The 24,156-nt window shown below is 39.2% G+C and overlaps 1 protein-coding gene across 1 annotated transcript in view; it reads left to right on the forward strand.

Moving 5' to 3' along the window:
• csmd2 (CUB and Sushi multiple domains 2) overlaps nucleotides 1-24,156 on the forward strand; it is a 296,611-nt gene that overhangs the window by 266,030 nt on the left and 6,425 nt on the right. The window contains exons 49-70 of the mRNA XM_084424679.1: nucleotides 3,430-3,618; nucleotides 5,396-5,581; nucleotides 5,827-6,021; nucleotides 6,339-6,512; nucleotides 6,928-7,101; nucleotides 7,217-7,390; nucleotides 9,875-10,063; nucleotides 10,194-10,367; nucleotides 12,421-12,603; nucleotides 14,815-14,991; nucleotides 16,528-16,707; nucleotides 16,839-17,012; nucleotides 17,184-17,357; nucleotides 17,702-17,775; nucleotides 17,876-17,987; nucleotides 18,103-18,282; nucleotides 19,101-19,166; nucleotides 19,321-19,482; nucleotides 20,706-20,818; nucleotides 21,832-21,919; nucleotides 23,539-23,671; nucleotides 23,775-23,952. Of these exons, the coding sequence (XP_084280805.1) occupies nucleotides 3,430-3,618; nucleotides 5,396-5,581; nucleotides 5,827-6,021; nucleotides 6,339-6,512; nucleotides 6,928-7,101; nucleotides 7,217-7,390; nucleotides 9,875-10,063; nucleotides 10,194-10,367; nucleotides 12,421-12,603; nucleotides 14,815-14,991; nucleotides 16,528-16,707; nucleotides 16,839-17,012; nucleotides 17,184-17,357; nucleotides 17,702-17,775; nucleotides 17,876-17,987; nucleotides 18,103-18,282; nucleotides 19,101-19,166; nucleotides 19,321-19,482; nucleotides 20,706-20,818; nucleotides 21,832-21,919; nucleotides 23,539-23,671; nucleotides 23,775-23,934 (3,431 nt within the window). The 3' untranslated portion in view covers nucleotides 23,935-23,952. The remainder of the gene's footprint in view (nucleotides 1-3,429; nucleotides 3,619-5,395; nucleotides 5,582-5,826; nucleotides 6,022-6,338; nucleotides 6,513-6,927; nucleotides 7,102-7,216; nucleotides 7,391-9,874; nucleotides 10,064-10,193; nucleotides 10,368-12,420; nucleotides 12,604-14,814; nucleotides 14,992-16,527; nucleotides 16,708-16,838; nucleotides 17,013-17,183; nucleotides 17,358-17,701; nucleotides 17,776-17,875; nucleotides 17,988-18,102; nucleotides 18,283-19,100; nucleotides 19,167-19,320; nucleotides 19,483-20,705; nucleotides 20,819-21,831; nucleotides 21,920-23,538; nucleotides 23,672-23,774; nucleotides 23,953-24,156) is intronic.

Raw genomic sequence — 24,156 nt, forward strand, 5'->3', positions numbered from 1 at the left:
TGACATAAATCAATTTGTTTAATCATTTTTTTAAAGCAAATCATTTATTTTTATTAGATTCATAGCTTTGTTTATTTATTTTTTGTATTACTTTAGTTCTTCATAGTGCTCAGTGTATTTTTCATAAGCTTCATAAGAGTTTACAGTTTAAATTTAAACAATACCATGAAATAATACTATTGCATCTTCACTATCTGCATGCAAAAACAAGTTTAACTAGAAAAGTTTGATTCATGAGCAAATGACTCTTATGAGCTGATTCTTTTAATGAATGGGTTAGCACTCATGAACTTACTCATCGGTTTGGCTTCCAAATGACAATCTAACAAATAAAATATGTCTTCCTGACTGCCTGAATGTTTATGACAACTTACTGTTAAAGATACGCATTCACAAAACGACCAATTATGACTCCCCGCTGCAAAAACAGAATTACGTAGGAAATACTGCCACAAGCTATCAAGAGCTGATTGCACAGTTTCATGAGCAATGGCGTAATTCTAAATGAGTTATTACCCTATAAATATTTAAAAAGTTTCCGTATGCTCCTAATCATTAGCGTTTCAGAAGAATGACTAATCACCCCTTTGTCTGGCTCATCAGGGTCCCTTCTCTCGGCATCAGCTTGTTTGGATTTTTCAGCTGCCTCCTCGCATGATGGATTTTTGATATAGGGCTCTGTGACAGTCTGGGTTAACAGCAGCAGCACACCTAGGTTTTCCTCCTCAATATGGTTTCCCTTCTGTAGCGATACCTTGGTGGGACAAAAACAGATGGTGGGACAGACTCAAAGCTTTGTTCGGTTTTCTTTCTCAGTCCATCTTTTATCTCCACAGGCTGTTACTTCATCAACCGGAGCAGCTCCTCACACTTTGTTTCTCTTTTCATTTTTCTTTTTAATTCTTGACCTTTTCTTCCCACCGTCACAATGTGTGAGGTTTGCCGAATGACTCGAGAAGCAGTGCAGGTTAAAGGTTGAAAATTGACAGCTTTAACCATGAAAGGTTGTTTACATTGTGACTTTCTTAAATGCAAAGCTGAAGCTCTCGACTAGGTAACGCAGACTTCATAAACTAATTGAGCGGGAAGGCTGAATTTCCACTAAGCCTTCTCTTACAGCCAGACTGTTACTGCCAGACTCTGTGGCCAACAATCACAGGGCAGCACCTGCTCTATTACATGAGAGTTATGACGCACAAAACAAAACCGGTCCGCAGGATTCTGAGCCATTTAAACCATTAGTGGAGGTTTTATTCAAAGTTTTACTACAGGAATGTGATGTGTAAACTTGTCCATTTTCTATAATCTCCACTGTCAGTGCTAATGGATGAGAGGCTGGAAACATTTTATGTTTCAGTGGTTTGATCATTAGAAAGATTTGTGTCTTGTAAAACTTGAGAGTTGCCCTTGCATTACTGTTAACTTTATTTATTTTTCTTTGTCCTACAGTGAGTTAGCTTTGACTTTTAACATTTTCTGTGAAGAAGTCCTATTAAATGTTTCTCAGAGTTTCTCTCCTGTGTTGATGTATTGTTATTTATTAGTTAATTTGTTATTTTTTTTAAATGCCATTGATACATCAGTATATTTGGTCTATTTGCTCAGAACAGAAAGAAATGAACGTATTATTTTTTGGAAAGAAGTTTATACTTTTATTATGCGAGGACGCATGAATTGATTAAAAGTGACAGTAAAGACATTTCCGTTACAAAAGATTTCCATTTCAAATAAATATGTGAATCCTAGAAGAAAATGATCAGTTTCCACAAAAATATTAAGCAGCACAACTGTTTTCAACATTGATAATAATCAGAAATGTTTCTTGAGCAGCAAATCAGCATATTAGAATGATTTCTGAAGGATCATGTGACACTGAACAGACACAAACTCAGCTTTGCAAGCACAAGATTACATTACACTGTAAATATATTCAAATAGAAAACAGTTCAATTGCAATAATATTTCACAACATTGGTGTTTTACTACAGTATATTCTTGATCAAATAAATACAGTCTTGGTGAGCACGAGAGACTACTTTAAAAAAACATTAACATCTACCAACCCCAAACTTTAGAACAGTAATGTAGATCTTCTGCAAGTGATATTTGGCAGCTTTTGGGAATACACTAGCATACAGATGACCTTAAATCACAGCATGCTGTAAAAACCCTTTAATCTTTATGGATTGTTAACATAGGACACATTCTTACATTCTAACTTCTGTGCCATGGACACGTTTTACATGGGCATCTTTGACTTTTGCATACTATAGTCTAATGTCATCAGCGCAATGTATTTAATATGCCTTTAATGTAGCTATAGTTAACAGCTGTTCAGCTTTGAAAAACACGTCTTGAGACCCCTCGGTTCTATTTCATTTTATTGCCGTTTATTGCCATCTAGCTGTTTTCAATGCCAGAATGTGTCCTGTGTGAGCGGTCCCTTACTCTCCTAAAGGAAATTATCATTGCTAGGCATTGTGTTGGACTGAAATTAGCATTGTTGTAATGGAATTTAAATGGAAGTTCGGTAAGAGCTTGTTCGTCTAATCCTGTCATTGGCAACACAAGGGCATATACATAAGCGGCTGCTTACACTGCAGAAAATAATTTTCTTAATCAGTACTTTTGTCTCATCCTTTATAATGTGTGTCTTGAATATATCTTGAAATAATTTCCTGTGCAATTTGGCTTCTCAAGTTAACTTTTCTTTTTTAACGGCAACAAAAATACTTGCAGCCTGCCTCACTCCCATGACATCTTTTCCCAGTAATCTTACACTAATTAACTTACATTAATTAAATAGTCCGAAGGGGTAACTTCCTCAAGCCCCTGTATTAGGGCCAGCAAGCCAAATCTGTTTACCTGTATTACTGAAGGATTATATGGACATGTGAACTCGTGAAACAGATAGGACTTTAATGTGGTCATAGCGATTAATAATGCGACAAATTGCATTCCTGCCCCATTTCCTTTTAATTTCCTCCATACCTCCTTTTATATTATGCTGGTATCATTACCGTCATTCTTTTTCTTGTTTAGTCTGCAACGAGAACATTCCTACTAAGATCTGATCTCAGGTCTTCGTGCCACAGGATAGAACGTGACCTGGATTGCATATGCCAAACAGCATGACTTTGTATTATAACTCTGGTTGTATTCGGAATTACCGTTTAGGCGAACAAAGTGTACACAAAACGATTTTTTTATTGTTTCAAATCCATCATTTATGACCTTCCACAAGTACCTACAATTCAATGCCATGCATCTTTTTTAATCAGTCCTCTGCTCTCGGCTGCATTAATATCTGCTATTTCCAGTAAACAGGATGAGGAATCGAAAAGCAATAAAATACGCACTGGAGCAGGAGGTTTCACAGATGGATGCGTTTTTGACTTCTGGCTGTGTTTAAATCTGTATGTTCTACAGCGGCGTACTGCAGTACTCCGGATCCTCCCGTAAACGGCTCGGTACACAGCCTGACGGGCACGAAGCTGGGCAGTACCTTACGCTTCAGCTGCGACCGGGGCTTCAACCTGATTGGCCAGACCACCGCCACCTGCACCCGCACCCCACAGGGAATCCACCAATGGAACGCTCCAGTGCCGCTTTGCCAAGGTGAGTCTGAAAATCTTGTCCAAGACACCTTGGACAAAGTCTGGAGGCGATTATCCACCTCTCCTCCCTCCTCACTGAACTAACTCTCTGCGAAAGACCAGCGCATCCGTGGCTAATTCTGTATTCCATCAATGTTTAGGGCTTGGCTGCATCTGTCAAATTGCTCATCACAATAAATGGGTTAGCCAGGAGCCATAGCTGCGAGACTATTGCTAATGTGCTGTCCGAGGGGAGAGTCTCCTCAGAAAGAAGCAGTTATCATCCACTAAAGCAGGGGCCTCCACGGGGTCCACTGTTTTGCAGTCTCAGAAGTGTTGCGTTTTATCACCACTTCCTGACTAACAAAGGCCTCACCTGTGAGCGAGGTGGATTTCTATTTGACAGGGACGGTGTGAGATGCCTTAGGCCGAGAGCCAGAGCACTCCCTCTGCTCTATTGAACACTGAAAGGTCTTTTTCATATTGGGAGGAGGGAGTTTACTCAGGATTTATTGAAAGTTGACTAGCATGGATATTAAATCCATTATGTATCAGTCCTTTGAAAGAAGAGGCATTATAATGACTTTCAAGACTAGAGATGACAATAGAGGATAGTATAGTTACTGATCTGGGCTTGTCATCAAAAGTTTGAAGGTTCACACAAACAAGCCAATCATGAACTATCACTATTGTGGCATTGAGAAAGACCCTTCATCCCAGGTTGATCCAGGGCGAATGTTCCTGTAAATGTAAATTACATTGGATAGAAGTGCTAGCTAAATGACATATTAAGATGTTAGAGGAGGCAGATCTATGACCATTCAAACTTAAATCAGTAATGCGGTGCCAAAAAAGTACATTGGGTGATATAATGCCAAACCAAGTGTCATTTGCAAAAACATGATACTACTATTTTATTTAGTAACACTTTATTTTAAGGTGGCATAGTTAAATGTTGCCACCTTACATGTACTACATGTACTTACTGTAGTAATAATATAGTAATAAATTTATAGTAATTAATTTAAATAGTAATATTAATAGTAATAAATAACAGTAAATTATGCATAATTACAAGTAACTAACCCTAAACCAAACTATATATAGTATAGTACTCTATAGTAACTCTATAGTAAGTACATGTAGTTAATTAATATCACTCAGTACTTATTTGAGTAAGTACAATGTAACTATGTCACCTTAATATATAAGTGTAGCCCTTTATTTTATTTTATTTTATTTGTGTGTTTTTTTTTCTGTTTGCTTAGAGTTTGTATTTGTTTATTTTTGAATAAATGATAGTTTGTTTGAAAAATTGTATTGCATTATATTGCATTATTTGAGAAAATGCAAAACCAAGCATCATCTGCAAACAAATGATGTTACTATTTTTACTATATTTGCTTTATTTATTTTTATTTATATATATGTCATTTGGTTCAATGTTTTACCATCTATGATATTGACATTCCTATATTTAAGTGTGGGACTGCCGAGATTGTTCATGACTCTCTGATGGCTGTTTAGGTTGCGGGAGTTCTCTCTGTTTTCTTTAGCCCATGTCCAGATGTAATCCACATCTTAGAATGTGCCTGTTGATTTCTAGCTACTCTTGTTTACCTTCCCTGAACCGCTGCAAGCTTGTGTTTGCAGAGTCGCAATGCTGCTTTTGGAGTGTTCGCTGAGTGTGTTTACACAGAGTATTCTCTGAAGTATGACAGCAAAAAGAAATAGCCAGTGTTCTTGGGGTTTTGTGAGTCCATTTTGAGTTAAGATTTCAATCTTTCTCTCCTTCACAGTTGTTTCCTGTGGGATGCCCATTGCTCCAGTGAATGGCACTGTCATTGGACAGCACTTCACTCTCGGCTCTAGAGTCACATTCTCTTGTAATCCTGGTTTCCGATTGGCCAACGCTCAGCCAGTGTCAACACTTTGCCAAGAGTCTGGGAGGTGGAGCACAATGGAGACCCGCCCTCGCTGCGTCCGTGAGTTCATGAGTGGAACCATCAGTTTAAAATCGGTTCATGTTCTTATTTACGTAAAAGACAGATAAAAAGATAAAATGTGTATTACCTTTAAACTATTTGAAATTCATGAAAATATTTGAATAGAGAAATAGAGTTGAATCTTGGTTGACATTCAATCCTGACTTAAAATTTTAATTTAAACATGGAAATAAATGATTTTGATCGATTGCAAATTTTGATTAAGATGAACTTTGGTCCTTCAGCTGTGACCTGCCCTGACATCGGCCACTCCGCGGTGGATCATGGGAGGTGGAGGCTTATTTACGGTATGCAGAATAAATATGAGGCTCTGATGATGCTGACCTGTGACCCTGGATACTTCTATAAGGGTCAAAGGGTCATCCGCTGCCTAGCTAACGGCACCTGGGATTACCCTGAACCGAGACCATCCTGTGAAAGTGAGTGCCATATCAAGACATGCTTTGAGTATTTTCAAATTATGATTTTATTTAGGATAAGTGGTTTGTGGAATGGATGACTTTTTAGAAATGATTAAAAAATATATATATTATTTAATTTTTTTCAAGATTTGATTGAAAACCCCTGAACTAGTAGGTCATGATTTAATTTGCAAAAGTCAATCTACATACCAAGTAAAGCCTGAAAAGGGGCAATTTCAGTACTTTAAAATGAATGTCCTGTATTAAAAATTCCAATGTGTCTTGTATTCAGAATTCCCAAAAAATGTAATTACTTTTCATCTGAATGTACCTAGTCATTTCCTGTGGTGACCTTGGAACCCCTCCGAATGGGAATAAGATAGGAACATTAACCGTGTACGGAGCGACTGCCATCTTTTCCTGTAACACTGGTTATACTCTGGTGGGCTCCAGAGTGAGAGAGTGCATGTCCAATGGCCTGTGGAGTGGAGCTGAGGTCCAGTGTCTGGGTTAGTGTTTTCACTTCCCATATGGGTAAATTCGATTTGTTAATCAGTAAATAGAGAAAATGTAGCCATATGTGCTCTAGGTGAATGTGATTTCACCAACATCAAGTACAACATGTTCCTGGATCAACATCTTTGTTGATCCTGAAACAACAATCCAATCAACCAATTATTTTTTAGGGATAAATTCACAGTTTATGTTTATGTAAGTTCAGGCTTAGAAACCAGGGTTAGGTGCTTCTACATTACATCAGTGTTATTCACCTATCATTTCCCTCTGATTTTAGGGATAAGTTATGTGTAGGGATAGGAATGCTGTTCCGGGATCAATAAAATATGTTGATCTGGGAACATGTCTTATTTGGCAAAATCACAGCACGTGCTTTTTATGAGCATTTGCAATGTTTTTCTTCAACAGCTGGACACTGTGGCTCACCAGAGCCTATTGTGAACGGCCAGATCATCGGTGAGAACTACAACTACAGAGGCAGTGTTGTTTACCAGTGTAATCCTGGATTCCGACTCATCGGCGTGTCAGTTCGCATCTGTGAGCAGGACCACCGCTGGTCCGGAAAGACTCCCGTCTGTGTCCGTAAGTGTTGCTTAAGCAGCAACTATCTGATTTGATGTCTTTTGGCAGTTTTGTGCCTCTAAGGAATGAAATAATCATTTTAATGGCATTAATATGTTGCTCTGATGTTCTGTAGCTATCACCTGTGGACATCCAGGCACCCCTGCTAATGGTGTGACTCAGGGAACGCAGTTTAACCTGAATGACATTGTGCGTTTCGCCTGCAACCCTGGTTATGTTCTACAGGGTGCGATCAATTCTCACTGTCAGTCCAATGGCCAGTGGAGCAACGCTCTGCCCAGATGTAAAAGTAAGTCCTGTGACTTCCTCAGCGGCACTCCATTGTGTGTGTGTGTGTGTGTGTGTGTGTGTGTGTGTGTGTGTGTGTGTGTGTGTGTGTGTGTGTCATTTGCAGAGGGAGTGTGAATGGTGCTGTGTCACTTTAAAATAACTTGACTGCTCTATTTAACTCAGTTCAATAACTCAGCATGGTGTAGAGAACAAGAGGAAATAATCTTGTATATCTTAACTGAACCATTACAGAAGTTAAACTTCTATGGATAGCAGCATTTAAAGGATTTTAAATAAGGAAAGTAAGGGTTTACATTAAAAGACTTAGAATTAAGGCTTGGACACATTAGTTAATTTTTGCGTCAAATCTTGCTTCCATTGTTCATTGTCAATAGTGTAGCAATGTATGAACCAAGCCGCTTTCTATTGGTCAACACGGCAAATCCGCTTGACCAACTTGAATCCATTGCAAAATCTCCTTGAGGAAATTATTCGCTCTCGCATGACTGGATTTTACTGCAAAAATTCACCAAACAACAGTAAATGTGACCACTTCGTACCTCTTACTGACTCAAAAATGATTGCCATAGCTCCAGCCAATGACAATATATGTAAATCTATGTGTGTAATTAGACAAGTTTATTTATATATATGCAGTATATATGATTTATATATAATCTGATCTGATTTACCTTGAATCTTTAAAGTTGCAGTAATCGTCCCCTCAATCCTTCCCTCTCTTTAGATTGTAAATGTGTGTTTACTCTGACTGAGGAAGTTGAAGTGGTCTGATCATATCAGCCACGGTCTCCTCTCCATCATGGTTTGTCATTAGCACAGAGCGTGGGAAGACGTCCGTTTAATGGCACAAAAGGAGCCGGTAAAAAATGCTATGAGCTCCGAGCTGCATCAATAATTTAGTAGGCCTCTGCACAGCCCTGCTAATCAGCACCAATTTGTGTCGGAGCGAGCCACTTCTATCTCCAAAATGGCCTTCTAAACCACACAGATAAGTTGAATAGACTTAGATCTGCAGATAATTGAACCACCTCTCCTCAAAAATTGCCACTGGCAAGCGGGAGCATCAATTTTAATCAGATTGAAAGAAGCAGATTGTTTTCCTTTGTTCTTTTCTTTTTATTGATTTTATTTGTGTATTTATTTCTAACAGCTAATAGCATTTTAGTTAAAAATCAAGCTAGTATTTTTAAGTTATAAATGGTGGCTTCATAGAAATGGCTTTGGCAGGCTCTGTTAAGAGCTATTATAGGACATTAGCATGCATTACTACCCTGGAAAGTCTAATTCTGTTGACATGCTGTCCCTAACGGAGAGATTTTAAGGGAATGTTGCTGGCCTCAAATGGCAGAAGGGACACTCTTTGGAGTCAAATAATGAAGCCTGTCCTCTTCATTTGGCTTCACTGTTTCCCCATAATTGCACATAAAATGCCACCAGAAGTGTGTTCAACTTAATTTGTTAGAATCAGTTTAACATAATAGCCCATATTCTTGCCTTGGCTTGCTCAATTGCACTTGCACTGTTATGTACTTTTTGTTTCCTTCCAGTGTGTGAATGAATACAAATTACTGCTGATTTCTTCTTTAGGTTCTCCATCATGCCCTTTTGTCCTTCTGTGTTCTCGTTCTCTGCCTCTTTTTGGCTTATAGCTAACACACCACCGCTTTCTCTCCATCTCTTCTCTCTGTAAGCCCAGTTCATGTCCTCAGCCAGCCCCTACACCAGCCGTTAATGAAGCTACTGTTTGTGTTTATGTGCTTCCAAATATTTGCAGATAGGTTTCCAGAAGCCTTTAATCTTCTTCAAAAATCGCCTTTTTCTGTGTCATTTTGTGTGGTGAAAAAAGTTAAGCTGGAGACATTTGACTAAAAACTAATTTGTTTGACACAAATCACTAAAGGAATTGCACAAATCAATTAATGGCACAAACATGGGTGGTGGGGGTGGTGGTATGTATATACATACATACACTCTATATCTCCTGTACAGTAAGTCCCTTTAATATTACAAAGATAGTACCACCAAGATAGAAATGTACCCTAAGGTATTTTAAATGAAATTGCAATTAACCATGGGATTAAAATTAAGATTGTGATTAAGGCATGAAGTACTTAACCATTTAAAAAAAAAAGAGTCTGTTAGATGTTTTAAAAATGTTTTGAAAGAAGTTCCTTGTGCTCATTCAATTTAAAGTAAAACAATATTTTTTTAAAGTAATTTTATTCTTATCACTGTTGAAAACAGTGTTGAAATAGAATTTTGTTGGTAACATTATAAATGTCTTTGTCACTTTTGATCAATTGAATGCATCCTTGCTGAATAAAAGTATTATTTGTATGAAAAAAAAAAATGAAAAAAAGAAAGTTTACTGACCCCAGTCTGTCAAATGGCAGTGTATTTCTCAACAGTATTCATCATATTTCTCTTTTTTTCTTTATTTTTTCTTTCTTCTCTCTTTCCCGCTTTCTCTCGCCCACTCTAGTTGTGAACTGCACTGATCCGGGACATGTGGAAAATGGTGTCAGACAGGTCCTGCCCAGCGGGCCTCATCGTTACAGTTTCCAGACCGCAGTTTCTTACAACTGTAACCCTGGATACTACCTGCTGGGCACCAGCACTCTGAGCTGTCAGGGAGATGGCACATGGGACCGCTCCCTACCCAAGTGCCTCTGTGAGTCATCTTAGTCTGATAAACCATCACTCAAATAATTCCATAACCTGCTTTACTCTGATGTGTTTATACATGTGATCTGACACTGTGCACTCTGGGTAAGGTTTGTCTGTTTTCCTGTGTGCCGCAGTGATTCTGTGTGATCGTCCCAGCATGCCTCCGTATGCACAGATCTCGGGGGACAGACGCACTGTGGGCTCTGTTATCCGCTTCAGCTGCATCGGCCAGCGCACCATTGTGGGCAATACCACCCGCATGTGCCAGCTGGATAGCCAATGGAGCGGCTCCATGCCACATTGCTCTGGTACTCTAAATCTTTTCTCTATTCAACATGCATAATTTATCCACACAATTACAATTTTGCTTAATGGTTTACATGCTCCTTGTATCATCTATGTTTTTAGCATAATATATATATATTTTTTTAGTACCTAAAAAGTATTTTAGAAATATATTTAACTATAATATTTTTATATTTACACAAACGAGTCTACCTACTATTATTTCAAAACATCTTGAGGCCCTATTTTGTCCTGAGCAGTGAAAATTCCTTCAAGTATTGCAAGATCTTTGGTTTCCCAGCATGCTCTGCACATTTGAGCTCTTCTTCGCAGTGACAAAATGATGTTGAGATCCAGCTTTACCACTCATGAAAGCACTTACACACAACTATCACAAATAGTTACTGATGTTCAAACATGCAGCGATATTAAGAAGGCTGTGAAAACTTTTGAACAGGATAATTTGTGTAAATTGACTTAAATATTTTTTTCTTATGGAGTATATGCAAATATGTTATGCTGTGTCTTCAGGGCAGTACTAAACCAAAGTACTAATAAAACTTATGTTTTTGTAAAACTGAAACAGACGCACAGATTCTCTCACAAGGGAATATACACTTGAAAAGAAGGGAATATTTTTACAAAGTTTATACATTTAAATATATATATAGTTTGCCATTTTTCACATTTGAGATGACACCATCTCTGAGGTCTTGTAAGCATGTGAGATCATGAATCAATGGCTTCAGGATTACAGCCCAGATCAGTGGGCGGTAATACAATATTGCCATCTATACAGCGTCCGGAAGGGCGACGAGTGTGTCCCCCCCCCCATAAACTGCTTTAATCTTCTCATATTGGGATTGGCGACACACACTCCCACATGCCTGCCAGGTAATGAGCTGCCCTGCTCCACTATAAACACATCAGACCATTGCAACCCTCAGATATGCCAGAAGAGCTTCATCCCTGGCTGTAAAACCACTGACAGGTTTATGTCACAATTCATAACATTCACATTTCTCAAAAGATTGCAGTTTCTTTCTGCCAGCTGTCAAAAAGTGCATTAGTTTTTAGTTTTTTTTGAAAAGTGCACATCTAGTGGTTAATAACTGGCCTGTCAGTGTGAGTTTCTAAAAACGATATGCGGTAAATGAATAGTAGTAATTCTTTAATATTTACTTTGCCCTTCACCAGAACACTCACTATTCATATTGAATTAGTGATTGTTTGTTGAGCATTACCAGAGGATATATGGGGAATAGAAAGATCATTTGTAAATGCATCAGAGGATCAAAATAAGAGGATTTACTGAAGAACATCATGGAGTGCACACGTCGGCATTATGAGCGGGGAAATTAAGGGAAATTTTCTGTCCCTGGTGCTTTCTTATCCAAAGTAAATTATCACCTAAACCAAGCCACTGTGATGCCTCTTTTTCATCTCCTATGCCAGGTCTACCGCTGAGAGTTGTTCAATAAATATGAATGAAATTACTCATCATCTTGTGTAAATCTCAGTTAACCTCTTTAAATAAAAAGCTAATGTAATAGAGAGCAAGTCTGAATGTCCTGCGGGATATCTAGATTGTAGGTTTCCATGCATTCTCTGTCAAAGGACCTATATTGGACTAGTTTGAGGGTATTTTTGATTGTACATGGACATTAAACCAAGAGTTTAAACTCATGGTACTTCAGAGGTATAGACAACTCTATTGATTTCAATAGGAGTGATTTAGTTTGAGTTGTGTCCATTGGTTATGCAAGCTATGTCCAAAATCACTCACTTATCCCTGTATTGTCCATTGAGCACATATGTTGTTTTTTGTGTTTCTTTCTTTTTTCTTTTTTTTTTTTTCTTTTTGATTTCATTTTTCAAAACATTAATATAAATGTGCACTTTTTAAGGCCAAACCAAAATGAAAAAAAGTCCAAATTGATGTTGCAGGCTCGATGTAGGGATATACCTATTGTTAACACTGCCATATGAGACTATATCACAGGTTTGAGACACCGGCTGTACACATAAGAATAAGAGTCCAAGTGCTCATTAGTCTTCATATGTGTGTTGTTTCAGGGGATTCTGCCGGTTTGTGTGGAGACCCTGGCATTCCAGTGCACGGGATCCGTCTGGGAGAGGAGTTCTCCGTAGGTAGCGTTGTACGATTCAGCTGTGAGCCCGGCTACATTCTGAAGGGGTCCTCTGAACGGACCTGCCTGGCTAACGGGAGCTGGGTGGGCATCCAGCCTGAATGCCATGGTAAGAAAAATGAAACCTGGGTTTTTGCAGAAGAATGTGGATGAAAATGCATGATTAATTGCTTCTGCCTCCGGAAGATTCTGCTTTACCCAAAATTGTAGCCTATGCAAATTTCTCAGACAGCGAGTTATTTGATTCTTCACACAAATTCCCTTGTGTTTTAACTTTGTGCAAAACAGGATAGGGAGATGGAGACAGACAGACAGACTGAGATAGAAAGTGGTTGATGAGAAGTTATTTTCATCTAGATTGTTCCCGTCTGTTCTCTGCTGTAGCTTTAAAGTGGCTCAGTACACCCGGGGTGTACACATGTTACACTTCCACATGTACCGTGTTTTCTTATTCCCAGCATGCTGAGCACTATCCAGTCAGGTTGCCCAGACAACTGTGCCGACCCTGCTGGTCCCCTGGACACTGTGCTGCTGTGTCCGCACTCTCTCCTTCTCTCTTAAATAGCATTATTATTCTGCTCGTGTTGGTTTGTGTAAAGTGCCTGCGGAGTCAGGCTGACATCCCAAAGAAAGGCATGTCAGAGAAGCAAAAAACCCAGGTTAATTACCCATGTGGAGATGCCTGCCATTTTTCTTACTCCACTTTTTTAACACCAGCCATTTGTTTCATCTCACATCTTGTTAACAGTCGCCCCTAAACATTTGCGATATTTTTAGTTTTGCATCTCCTACAAAGCACACTGTCATCTGAATCCATTCCTACCTCCCAAATGCCCGTGGGTTGTGCGTTTGAAATGTGTGTGTGTCTAAGTTTGTGTTTCTCTATTGATTTGACCCTTGGGCTATTGTTATCCATGCCAGTTCAGCAAACTGTGGTGGCTTAAAAGGTGGATTCTCAGAAAATGCCGACGTTTCAAGAGAAAATCAATAACAGCCTAAACCCCCTCTCATAAATTTACATCCTGAACACAACATAAAAAGCTTATTGTCTTGTGCAAGGGGAGATCAAGAAGACTTTTTTTTTTTTTTTCATTTATGTCCTCATCACAAATGTTTGATGTCTCAGCATTCACTTATATGAGGAAATTGACCATTCTTTTCAGAATAGGTATGTTTTATAATAATGTGATATAGTGGTCATCAACTACTGGGCTTTGATCATTTTTCTTGCCATCTAAATAAGTCTAAATATAAATGGAATCAGTACATAAAATGCGTAATATTATAGATGAACGAGAAACAGCAAGTGTTCTTTGCCATCGTGGCTATTTAACGGCAGCAAAAGGGCTAAGGCCGGTCTATCTAGGCTCACAAAACCATTCAGGCTCGGAGTCAGCACAGCGAGTACCACCGTATGTACACGGAGACATGTCATAAATTATAGGACAGTTTCTGACAGCTAAAATGAGCTTCTCAGTCATCTTGCCTCGGTCGGACTCGGCACTGAAGAGTGAATCTTCATTTGCATAAAGTTGAACATATCTCAACTTTGTCACATCGCTGGACACGCCCCATTCAGTCGCCAACGGTCACGGTTGCTCGTGCCGCCCAAAATCTCCCGTATTAAGGTGTGAATGCATCTTAAAACTCTAATGACTAGTAGTTGACATGTAGTTGCAAACTTTCTTATACAAAATTTTGTCCATGTCCCTGATTCCCCAGGGTTAATGCCGACCACAATGTGTGGTGAATTTGCTGCCCAAAGCATGAAACCATTGACATTTAGTTTTGTCCAATAAACATACTTGGTGCTGTGCTGGGTCACCACTTGGTGTCCAATATAAAATATGTATTCTGAAGTGAAACCTTTTTAGAGCCAAAGGACACTGGGGTGTGCAATAATAACAACAGGTAATCTCTAGTTTGCTGTTAGTTGTTTTAAGCTCGCTATTCAGCGCTCAAGCTTTTTGTTTTCATTGGCAGGTCTCCAGTGCTCAAACCTCTTGCCCATATTGGTGGCATCCCTGGTTGTGAGTGTATGCCCACCTGCTCTTTATTGGCACACACCCATGAATAAGCTCCATCTGCCCTGTCCTGGGGCAGAGGATTGTCTAATGTATGAAATCTCCTGCAGTAAATGTGTTTATTAATTACACACTAAATTAACAAATAACTGTCCAGTTTGGGGGAGGTGCAAGTCCCGTTTAGATGCCTAGCAGTGTGCCAGCCTCCATTGAACCTGGGATTCATGTTCTACGCTGACCATGTATCCTTCTCACCTTGCATCCCATCTGATGTTATCTTGTTGTCTTTTTCACAGTGGTGTCCTGTGGCAACCCTGGAACTCCCCGCAACGCCATGATCCAATTCCATGATGGACTTGTGTTTTCCCGCTCTATCACCTACTCCTGCAGAGAAGGCTACTTCTCCAACGGCCTGCTCACCCGTCATTGTACTGTCAATGGCACCTGGACCGGGGACATGCCGGAATGCACAGGTGCCCCATCAACACCTTTTTTAAACTAGCTAAACTAGCCAATTACTACAGGCTCATTGTTTGGTGGATTCTTGTAAAATTCCATCATTCCAGTAGGAATCCACATGATTGAAAATTTTGTGCGAAGGAGAAAGATTTCCCCATGCAACTAGTTCAAGTTGGTCATGCAGATTCACCACAAGACAAATAATGCTGCTTGGTTTTAAAGTGAGTTCTGTGTGAGCTGTGCTTCTTATCGTTACGCTATTGACAATCAGCCTTTTTTTGCACATGAAATATAAAAAGACAAATTTGCATGATCAATTATAAATTCATGGTGCACATCTTATCCCTCTTCCTCAATGCCTGATTAAAAACATAGCATGTTATCTGGATCTTTGTTCTGTCTAATCAAGAGCTTTTTTAAAGCATTTAGCACTATGTTAGGCTAGTATAAGTCTAAGCTCTTAGCTTGGTAACCGAAGGCTAACTTAAATATTTCCATTAGCTTTGCAGTTATCAACAGAGACATTTGCTAAACAAGTCTTATTGTCATTCCATGTAAGAACTTTGTCTCAATCATGCCTTGTATTTGCTTAAAAGTTTGTCGTTGTCTGTGTACATCTCCCTGAGTGACTCTATGTTCAGTATGATCAAGCACCATCTCAGCGAATCAAAGTTGTGGATTGTCAAATTGGAAAGTTTCCATGTTGGAAGCCTGAATTCAAGTGGCTTTCTTTTGCAATTTTATGAGTAGTTGGAAATTCCCACTTTCCAAGTTGAATGGAATGCGGGATAAGTCAACTATGCTCATTGTGTCTTTTCATAGGGTCTTTAAGTGGCTTTAGAAAGGCATGGTTTTATTCTTGAGATTTTCTTAGGCTAAACTGCTCTGAATAGTACAGCTCTCAGTGACTGTGCTCTTGAGGAATCCAGAGGCTGGAGTTGAATTGGTTTTGTTCGCGTGAAGCTTTTCAATGCATTGTGGTTCAGGACTTAATAATGAGGGCCAGTGTTCTCCATTATCCCTGCCCTGGACACAAGCTGATCTGGGACGTCTACATAGCAGCCCTGTGTTGGAGAGATAGAGACTAGCCCTGTCTCCCATCTTGGCAGCCACCCGAGTGACTTGCCATGCTCATAAAAACACAATGCTCACTGTTCAGACTCTGAGCTAATGGAGGTCACGTGCAAACATTACAGCTCCAGACACATTGGTGTCTTTGGCACAGAGCAGGTGCCATTGGCCTCAGACTACAGGAAGTGACTAGAGGAAACAGCCTCCCAAAGCTGGTGCCTAAAGCAGTTCATTAATTTAAAGGCACCACTTAGAGTGATAAAAAATCTTGTTGCTTCCAGTTTATGACCCTTTTAATATGAAAATGTTTTTGCCTAAATTTGTTATCTGTTTCAATGAAACGGCTAATTATAAAATGGTTCCAAATCTTCCAAATTTTGGCACACACCTCACTTCAGCCATGAACTTCCTCTAATCACACTACAAATGGCTTTCAGCCTTCCTTTGACTTTTGCTTTACTCTCTCTGCCCACTTCCAGTCATTAACTGTGGAGATCCTGGAGTGCCAGCTAATGGTATCAGACTAGGCAGCGACTTCACGTACGGCCACAGTGTGAGCTTCCAGTGTTCACCGGGTTTCACTATGGATGCCGATCGTGCCTCCATGCTCATCTGCACCAAGGACCGCACATGGAACGGCACCAAGCCCGTTTGCAAAGGTTCAAGCCCACCGCTTATGAACTAAAGCTTTATGTGTACTTCAAAATTGTGCTCTGTTGACAGTTATTTTCTTTATTATTTTCTTTAGTTTACTTTTTCAACATGACTGATTGTCTCTTTCCTCTCACAGCCATTGTGTGTGGGGCACCTCCCAGCATCCCGAATGGGCAAGTGGTGGGGACTGATTTCCAGTGGGGGTCCAGCATTAGTTATAATTGTAATCAGGGTTACCAGCTTTCCCTTCCCACCATCCTTACCTGCCAGGGCACGGGAAACTGGAGTGGTGAACGGCCTCAATGTTTTCGTAAGTGTGAAATTTTCTGAAATACTGAAAATATAGTTTGGCTTTTACCATTTAGATCCACATATATATATTTTAACTGGGTGTTTCTACTTTGTAGATTTAGGTTTTGTTTAATTATGTTAATACCTCATAGTACAGAGTTTTCCTCAATGAAATTCTCTTTCCCTACAGCTGTATTTTGTGGAGATCCAGGGATACCAGCCCAAGGCAAGCGGGAAGACAGAGGGTTCACATACCTGTCCTCTGTTTCATTCTCATGTTACCCGCCTTTGATTCTGGTTGGCTCTGCTCGTCAATACTGCCAGTATGACGGAACCTGGAGTGGAACCCAGCCTTCTTGCATAGGTCAGAACTGATTTATTCTTTCTTCACATTTCAAAAAAGCAGCCATTACTTCAGTGTCACATGATCCTTCAGAAATAATTATAATATGCTAATTTGGAGCTCAAGAAACGTTTCTTATCAATGTTGAAAAATGTTGTGTTGCTTAATATTTTTGTGGAAGCCGTGACACATTTTTGTTTAGAACCTTATATTCATCTCATATATCATATATATATATACCTCATTTCATACCTGTATGTGTGATATCTATACTAGATTGAGTCATATTCATATATGCTATGCACTATACAGGCACCATACTGTGAATTACTTCTAATTGTTTTTGTTTTGTTTGTTTTTTACAGATCCCAGTCACACCAGCTGTGTAGATCCTGGCACTCCTCTCTTTGGCAATCAGAACAACTCTCAAGGCTACCAGGTACTAATCACATCAGATCAGGGCTGTTTTCAATACATCTGGAACTCTTTTTTTTTTTTCTCTTGTCATTTAATGACTATTTGTGTGATTGTTTCAACAGATTGGTAGTTCAGTATTCTACAGCTGCAGAAAGGGCCACCTTCTTCTGGGTTCTATCTCTCGGACCTGTTTGCCCAACCTCACCTGGAGTGGCATGCAGCCTGAGTGCATCGGTTAGCCGCAATATTGCAAAAAAAATATTAACCAGATTTTTCTGTTATTATATTTTTGTTTTTCACGATACACCCTCCACAATGTAAGATTTTCTCTCTCCTTTTCTCTCCTCAGCTCATCACTGTAATCAGCCGGAGCTCCCCGCTCAGGCGGATGTAGGTGCCATAGAGCTGCCATCTCTGGGTTATACGCTCATCTACACCTGTCAGCCTGGATTCTACCTGGCTGGAGGATCTGAACACCGCACCTGCAGGGCTGATGGCAGCTGGACAGGGAAACCTCCGTTGTGTGCACGTATGTACAAAATGCTTTACAAATACATGCTTGAGCCTACAAACCAATTTTTATTTTTTCGTTTCTATTAAAAATGTGAAGAAAATGATCAATTGCTTTTGAACATGTTCGTACCACTTGCGTGTTTTAGTGTAGCCAACCTGCTTTATTCACAGATTTAATGATTTACCGTATTCAACCACATTTTTCTTCTCCACAAATGTTGATAAATGGCCACGTGCATCTGTTTCATCTCCTCAACTGGCGTGATCGTTGTGCCCAATTCATCATGTTATTGGTGAAAGTTCATATTAGTAGAGCTCTGATTAGCCCAATTGATTGCATTGATTTGGTTTTGGACAGCCCAGACTGCTTTAAAACATCCCCAGATAAACAGGGCCCATACATTATATACTGTGGCTACTGTGAGCGTAGAGCAGAAATATAAGATTATCAGTTTTTTTTTTTACTCTGCTAAAGGAAGATGGTATTAGTCTCAAGTTAATGCTGAAATGGATCGCACTCTAAGAGTTGTTGAAATATGTTGCTGAAATCTTTTATAACAAAGCTATAAAAGTAAGGTTCTGGCCTTTTGCAGTGCAAGGATATTAACAGCACCTGTGGGAGACCAGAGAGAGGCAACATAGTCTGACATCTAATAAAGCTGTTTTTCCCCACTGTCTGTGTCCAGTCATCTTATAATGTCCTACGATGTAGACTTCACTGGGTATTTAGACACATATATTATATAAACAAACCAAATCACATTTATTGACAGGTCCTGTCTTCTGTATTCTTCCACTTCCTCTAACACCATATAATTATGACTTATTCCATAGCTGATAACAGACCAAGTGGAAAAACTGTAGGAACCGTGCAAGAGCCGCCCAACACAAAGCTACCCGGTAAGTTTCACAGTCTACCATAAATTAAAATAATCTTTCAATGGAAGGCAAGTTAATTACAAATCCCCCTAAAATATTTTAGTCACTTGAATGTATAATAATTCTTGTCTCTGTTTCTTTCAATCTGTTCTTCTATTCTGTGCCTCTATCTCAGTGCCAAGTGGGGTTTTTGCTAAGAACTCTCTTTGGAGGGGTTCGTACGAATATCTAGGGAAGAAGCAGCCAGCAATGCTTAGCATAACTGCTTTTGAACCGTTTAGCAATCGGGTCAATGGCACTCTCACGGACCACAGCGGAGTACAGCTTAATCTGGCTGGTGAGTGTTTTTATTTTAACCTCACAACACATTTCACCAACCACTCATTTGTGACGCTTCAGCAGCCAGGTAATGACAATTTTCTGGCTTGTACTGCCCCTAGCACTGTGTTTTGTGTTCTCTTAAAAGGAAAAGTTCAGCCAAAAAAAATTCTGTATACTTATTCCAAACCTTTTTTTTTCTTCCATGGATAAAAAAAAAAGAAAAAAAAAAAAGGAAATGATATCATAGCGAGGACCTCTACAGACCCTCAGGATTGTGTATCACAGGGGTCATACATTTCCTTCCTACATTTATGTGATCAAGTCGACGTCCATTAGTCGCTGATGATGTCATTAATGAACAAATAACCTGAACATTGAGCTGAGACACAAACGCGGGTTGCCTTGTGCACAGCTATGGCATATGACACAGCGCTGCACTCAATGCTATTGCTTCTACATAACAGTTTATTTTTATCAGTTCTTTTGTCTTTGAGACGTTATATTTCTCACAGATTTCTGCTCGTTCTAAATCAGATACAGATAAAGTAGCACAGTAAAGATTACATTTATATGAATGCATTAGTTAGAGAGCGATTGCATGTTGGCAGCGTCTCTCTACTAATAGTGAAGCTGTGGGTTTTAGTTACTAAGAGTATTATGCTAGAACTTTTCAGTTTCTAAGCTATTTTATTAATAAATCACAGAACAATGTTGACAATACATTTCTGCGCTACTGAATGTTTCTGTGAGCTACTGTCTGTATGTGTGTGCGTTACAAAGCAGCAGCACATTAGTTTAGGACTGCGATTAACTTGCTTGTATAGTAAGCTGTTTAAAACATGCATTCACCCAATCAATTTTGAGCATCCAGATGGTATAATCAAACATTTATTGTGGAGTGCTCTCAGAGTATGTATTTATTTGTCATTTTAACTGTTGGAAACAGAGCTTATATGTGGACTTCAATGATTTATTATTCTGTTGCGCCCTCTATAGGCCATGATCAGTGATTAGTCGACATCAGGCTTAAAGTGTCGACTACTCTGTAACCTCTAGTACACACACATGCAAAACCATATAAAACCAATACAGAAAGTACAAAAACTTGACAATTATGTTTTCCTTTTTTTTTTTTTTTTTTTTTGCTATAACAGTCTCATGAAACTCATTAACACTTATTGTAGGTGCACCAAGTTTTTAACAGCTTCATTCACATACACATCCTCTCCATTCCTGCAGGTACCTATAAGAAAGAAGAAGCCCAGTTGTTGCTGCAGGTGTATCAGATCCGCGGTCCTGTGGAGATCTTCGTTAACAAGTTCAAAATTGACAACTGGGCACTTGACGGACATGTATGTAAATTCCTCTTTCTGTTTCCTCTGATCTTCGCTACAGTTGTCACAGGAAATCCCTTGTTTGCAGTATATCCATAAAATCATTATTCTGATATGTTGAAATGGAGACTCCCTGCAGTGTGAAACGTGGAAATAATAATCATCATGATGATTATAGAGATTCTCCACGTTGTAATGGATTAGATTCAAATAGATTGTTTGCTTTGAAGATATTAAGCAACCACAGATCAAACATTTAAGCCACGTAGGTGTGATTTAACTTGACCCAGCCATCCAGTTGACTTATTCTTAAGTAGAGTGGTTACTGGGAAAGAGAAGCATCTTGCAATTGATTTCAACAGCTTTGCTTTTATGTTGTTGCAAGTCCTTTCTACTTTACGGTATGACTTCATGCAGATGTAGTCTTCAGAAAGTCGTGGTCTCACTTTGAAAGGTGGTGGTTTCTGTACCTTTACTGCAATCTGAGAGTGCGCAAAGAGTTCTTCAATACTCACAGGCTGATGTAAGGGCTCTTGTCTAGGGCCAGACCTTGGGCTGCTTGTAACTACTGAAACCCTCAACCACACACACACACACACACACACACACCTTTTCACTCCTGGGGATAGAAGAGCACCGACAAAGTTTTTCTTTTAATTAAAACGTCAGTTAAATCATTGCTGGGTAATCAGGGCCAGACGTCTCTACCCCCTCCAATGCACACGGGACAAGCACCTAGGAGAGTGTAATTAAAAGTGTGGGCCATGAGTGTGTGGCTTTTGTGTGTGTGTTCATGTAAGAGAGAGAAAGAGCACAAGAGGTAGAGGATAAATGAGAAAGCTTGATTTATATGTGCCTGTCTGTTTGTATTCGCATATGTACACGTTTTATGCCTCAGTGAGGAATGATGGGGAAAGTAAATGTCAAACATAAGTAGTCTTTCACATGAGTGACACACATTACCTTTCAGTGGCTCATTTTTGACATTTTGAAAATTCTTTACACTTACTGGTTTGTGTTTTTCTCCACAGGTGTCGTACATGCCTTCATCTGATTCATTTGTATACCAAGGCTTTGTTCGAGGAAAAGGCTTCGGCCAGTTTGGACTTCAGAGGCTGGGTATGTGTGCTTGTCTTTAAAAAACGTATTTTTTAAAGGGTTTGTTTCACCCAAAAATCAATTACCCCGCCTTATGTTGTTCCACACCTATAAGACTTTTGTTTGTCTTCGAAGCACAAATGAACTTTCGAATGGAAGGATCAGAAAACAAGCTTCATAATAATATCTTTATTTGTGTTTCGAGGATTAACAGAAGTGGTTCGGAATGATGCGAGTATGAGTAATTGATGACAGAATTTGAATTTTGGGGTGAACTTATACCTTTAAGTCTGAACATCTAAAATGACAGAAATACTGTTTTTTGAAGCAAAAAGAAGGAATATTTAACTGAAAGTGTCTCATGACTGCGCCAATAGCGGTACCAAACAGAATAGCGACTGTTTTCAAACAGGGTTCCCAAGCACTCTCCTCACTGATCGAACTAACATATCCACTTTCATGAACAATTTGGTTTTCCTGTTAAATCAAGCACACCTAGGACACCGAAGTGATTCCATTGGCTGAAACTGTTCAGTGTACTAGCTTAGTGTAGCAGTAGCATAGCATTGCATGCTAGCTCACCTTATACCCTATGCAAGTGACTTATTCTACATTCTCTGGTCAGGCATTACAATGGTTACCCCTCGAGTTCTAGAGTTGCTAGTTCTATTAAATAAAATATTAAAATATTAGGTATTGAACCCTTTCAGGGAGTTATCTGTGTCAGATGGTTGGGATACTCAAAAAAAAAAATCAGTCCATCAATTATTTGCATATAGTTGTCTCTGCTTTTTTAAGCTAGCAAAGTATTTTAAGATTGAATACAATAAACATTTCAGCTTTTAAGCCATTAAAATGTTAAGTCTGTGTTGATTCCTCTATAATTATTTATCAATGAAATGTTTAAAAATGATATATACTGCCAATGCTGCGCACAACAGCTATCATGTATTATTATCATACAGTTTAGAAAGAGAGAAAGGAAAAGTAGAGTCAGTCTAAGTATCTTGTGTACAGCTTGTGGAGGCCAAACATGAACGGTCTGTCAAATCCTGCTGTGATGAAAAAGGTGCGCCTTCATTTATAAACGACAGCTGTATAGACTCATATCCCAACATCGTCTGACAGATTGAGCAAACAGAAGATTTATTAATAAGAGGGGCTGTAGGGGAAAGAGCATGTGTGTGTGTGTGCGCACCCATATTCCATCATTTTATGTTGTTTTGATGAGCTGGCTCTATTGAGTTAGTTAATTGAATCTCCCACTTGCAGCCTTGATGTTATTGGGAAGCTTTTTGGCATTGTCTGATGAACAGGTGCACTGACACTCTCTTGTTGTTTAGGAAAGCTCTGTGGTCGAAATAGAAAAGTGAATTCAGAATGACTTCATCTTTGCCGTGTCTTGATATCTGTAATTAAAAAAGCATTGTCAATATAATGCAGTTTGACATCTCCCAAAAACACCTCCCCTAGTTGAGTTATACAAAACAGTGGGATATGAAGTTGCCACATTTCATGTATTAATTTCTTATTTGTTACATGGTTTTAAAATCTATTTGAACACATGCTTTGACTGAACTTTTAACTTGTGGTTAGTTATTGTTATTTCATAAATGGTTCCTTCATATGTTATTTTACAGAGGGCCTTGATCCAACTGGGGTGAATCCAGGTTATAACTTTGCCTCCAATAGCAGTTCAGTGGCAGCAGCCATTTTAGTGCCTTTTATTGCCATGATTATAGCAGGCTTCGCTCTCTATCTCTACAAACACAGGTAAAGCAGTTCACGGAAGATTTATAATTCATTGTACATTTATTTGTGTATGTTATGAATCACTCCTCCAGAATATTTGTTAATATGTCTTGCTTGCTTTCAGAAAAAGGCCCAAAGTACCCTTCAATGGTTATGTGGGCCATGAGAACACCAACGGAAGGGCGACTTTCGAAAACCCTATGTATGACCGCAATATCCAGCCCACTGACATCATGGCCAATGAGACAGAGTTCACGGTCAGCACAGTGTGCACAGCAGTATAGCGACCTCTCAAGTCAAAGGTGAGTCTTCAACCAGAAAGATGAATTCTCAGTGATCGGCCTGACTTTGATTGATTTGTTATGACTGGGGTTGTGCTGCAGAGGCTGTATCTGTAATAATCTCAAAATGATTTGTATCTGTATTCAGATAAAACCGTAATTGTACATTTTGAAATACCTCAGAAATACATTTTGGAACAGCCTTTGCGCCAGGAGCGTGTTTCC

This window comes from Rutilus rutilus (genome assembly GCF_951802725.1).
Source record: "Rutilus rutilus genome assembly, chromosome: 11".
Lineage (NCBI taxonomy): Eukaryota > Metazoa > Chordata > Actinopteri > Cypriniformes > Leuciscidae > Rutilus > Rutilus rutilus.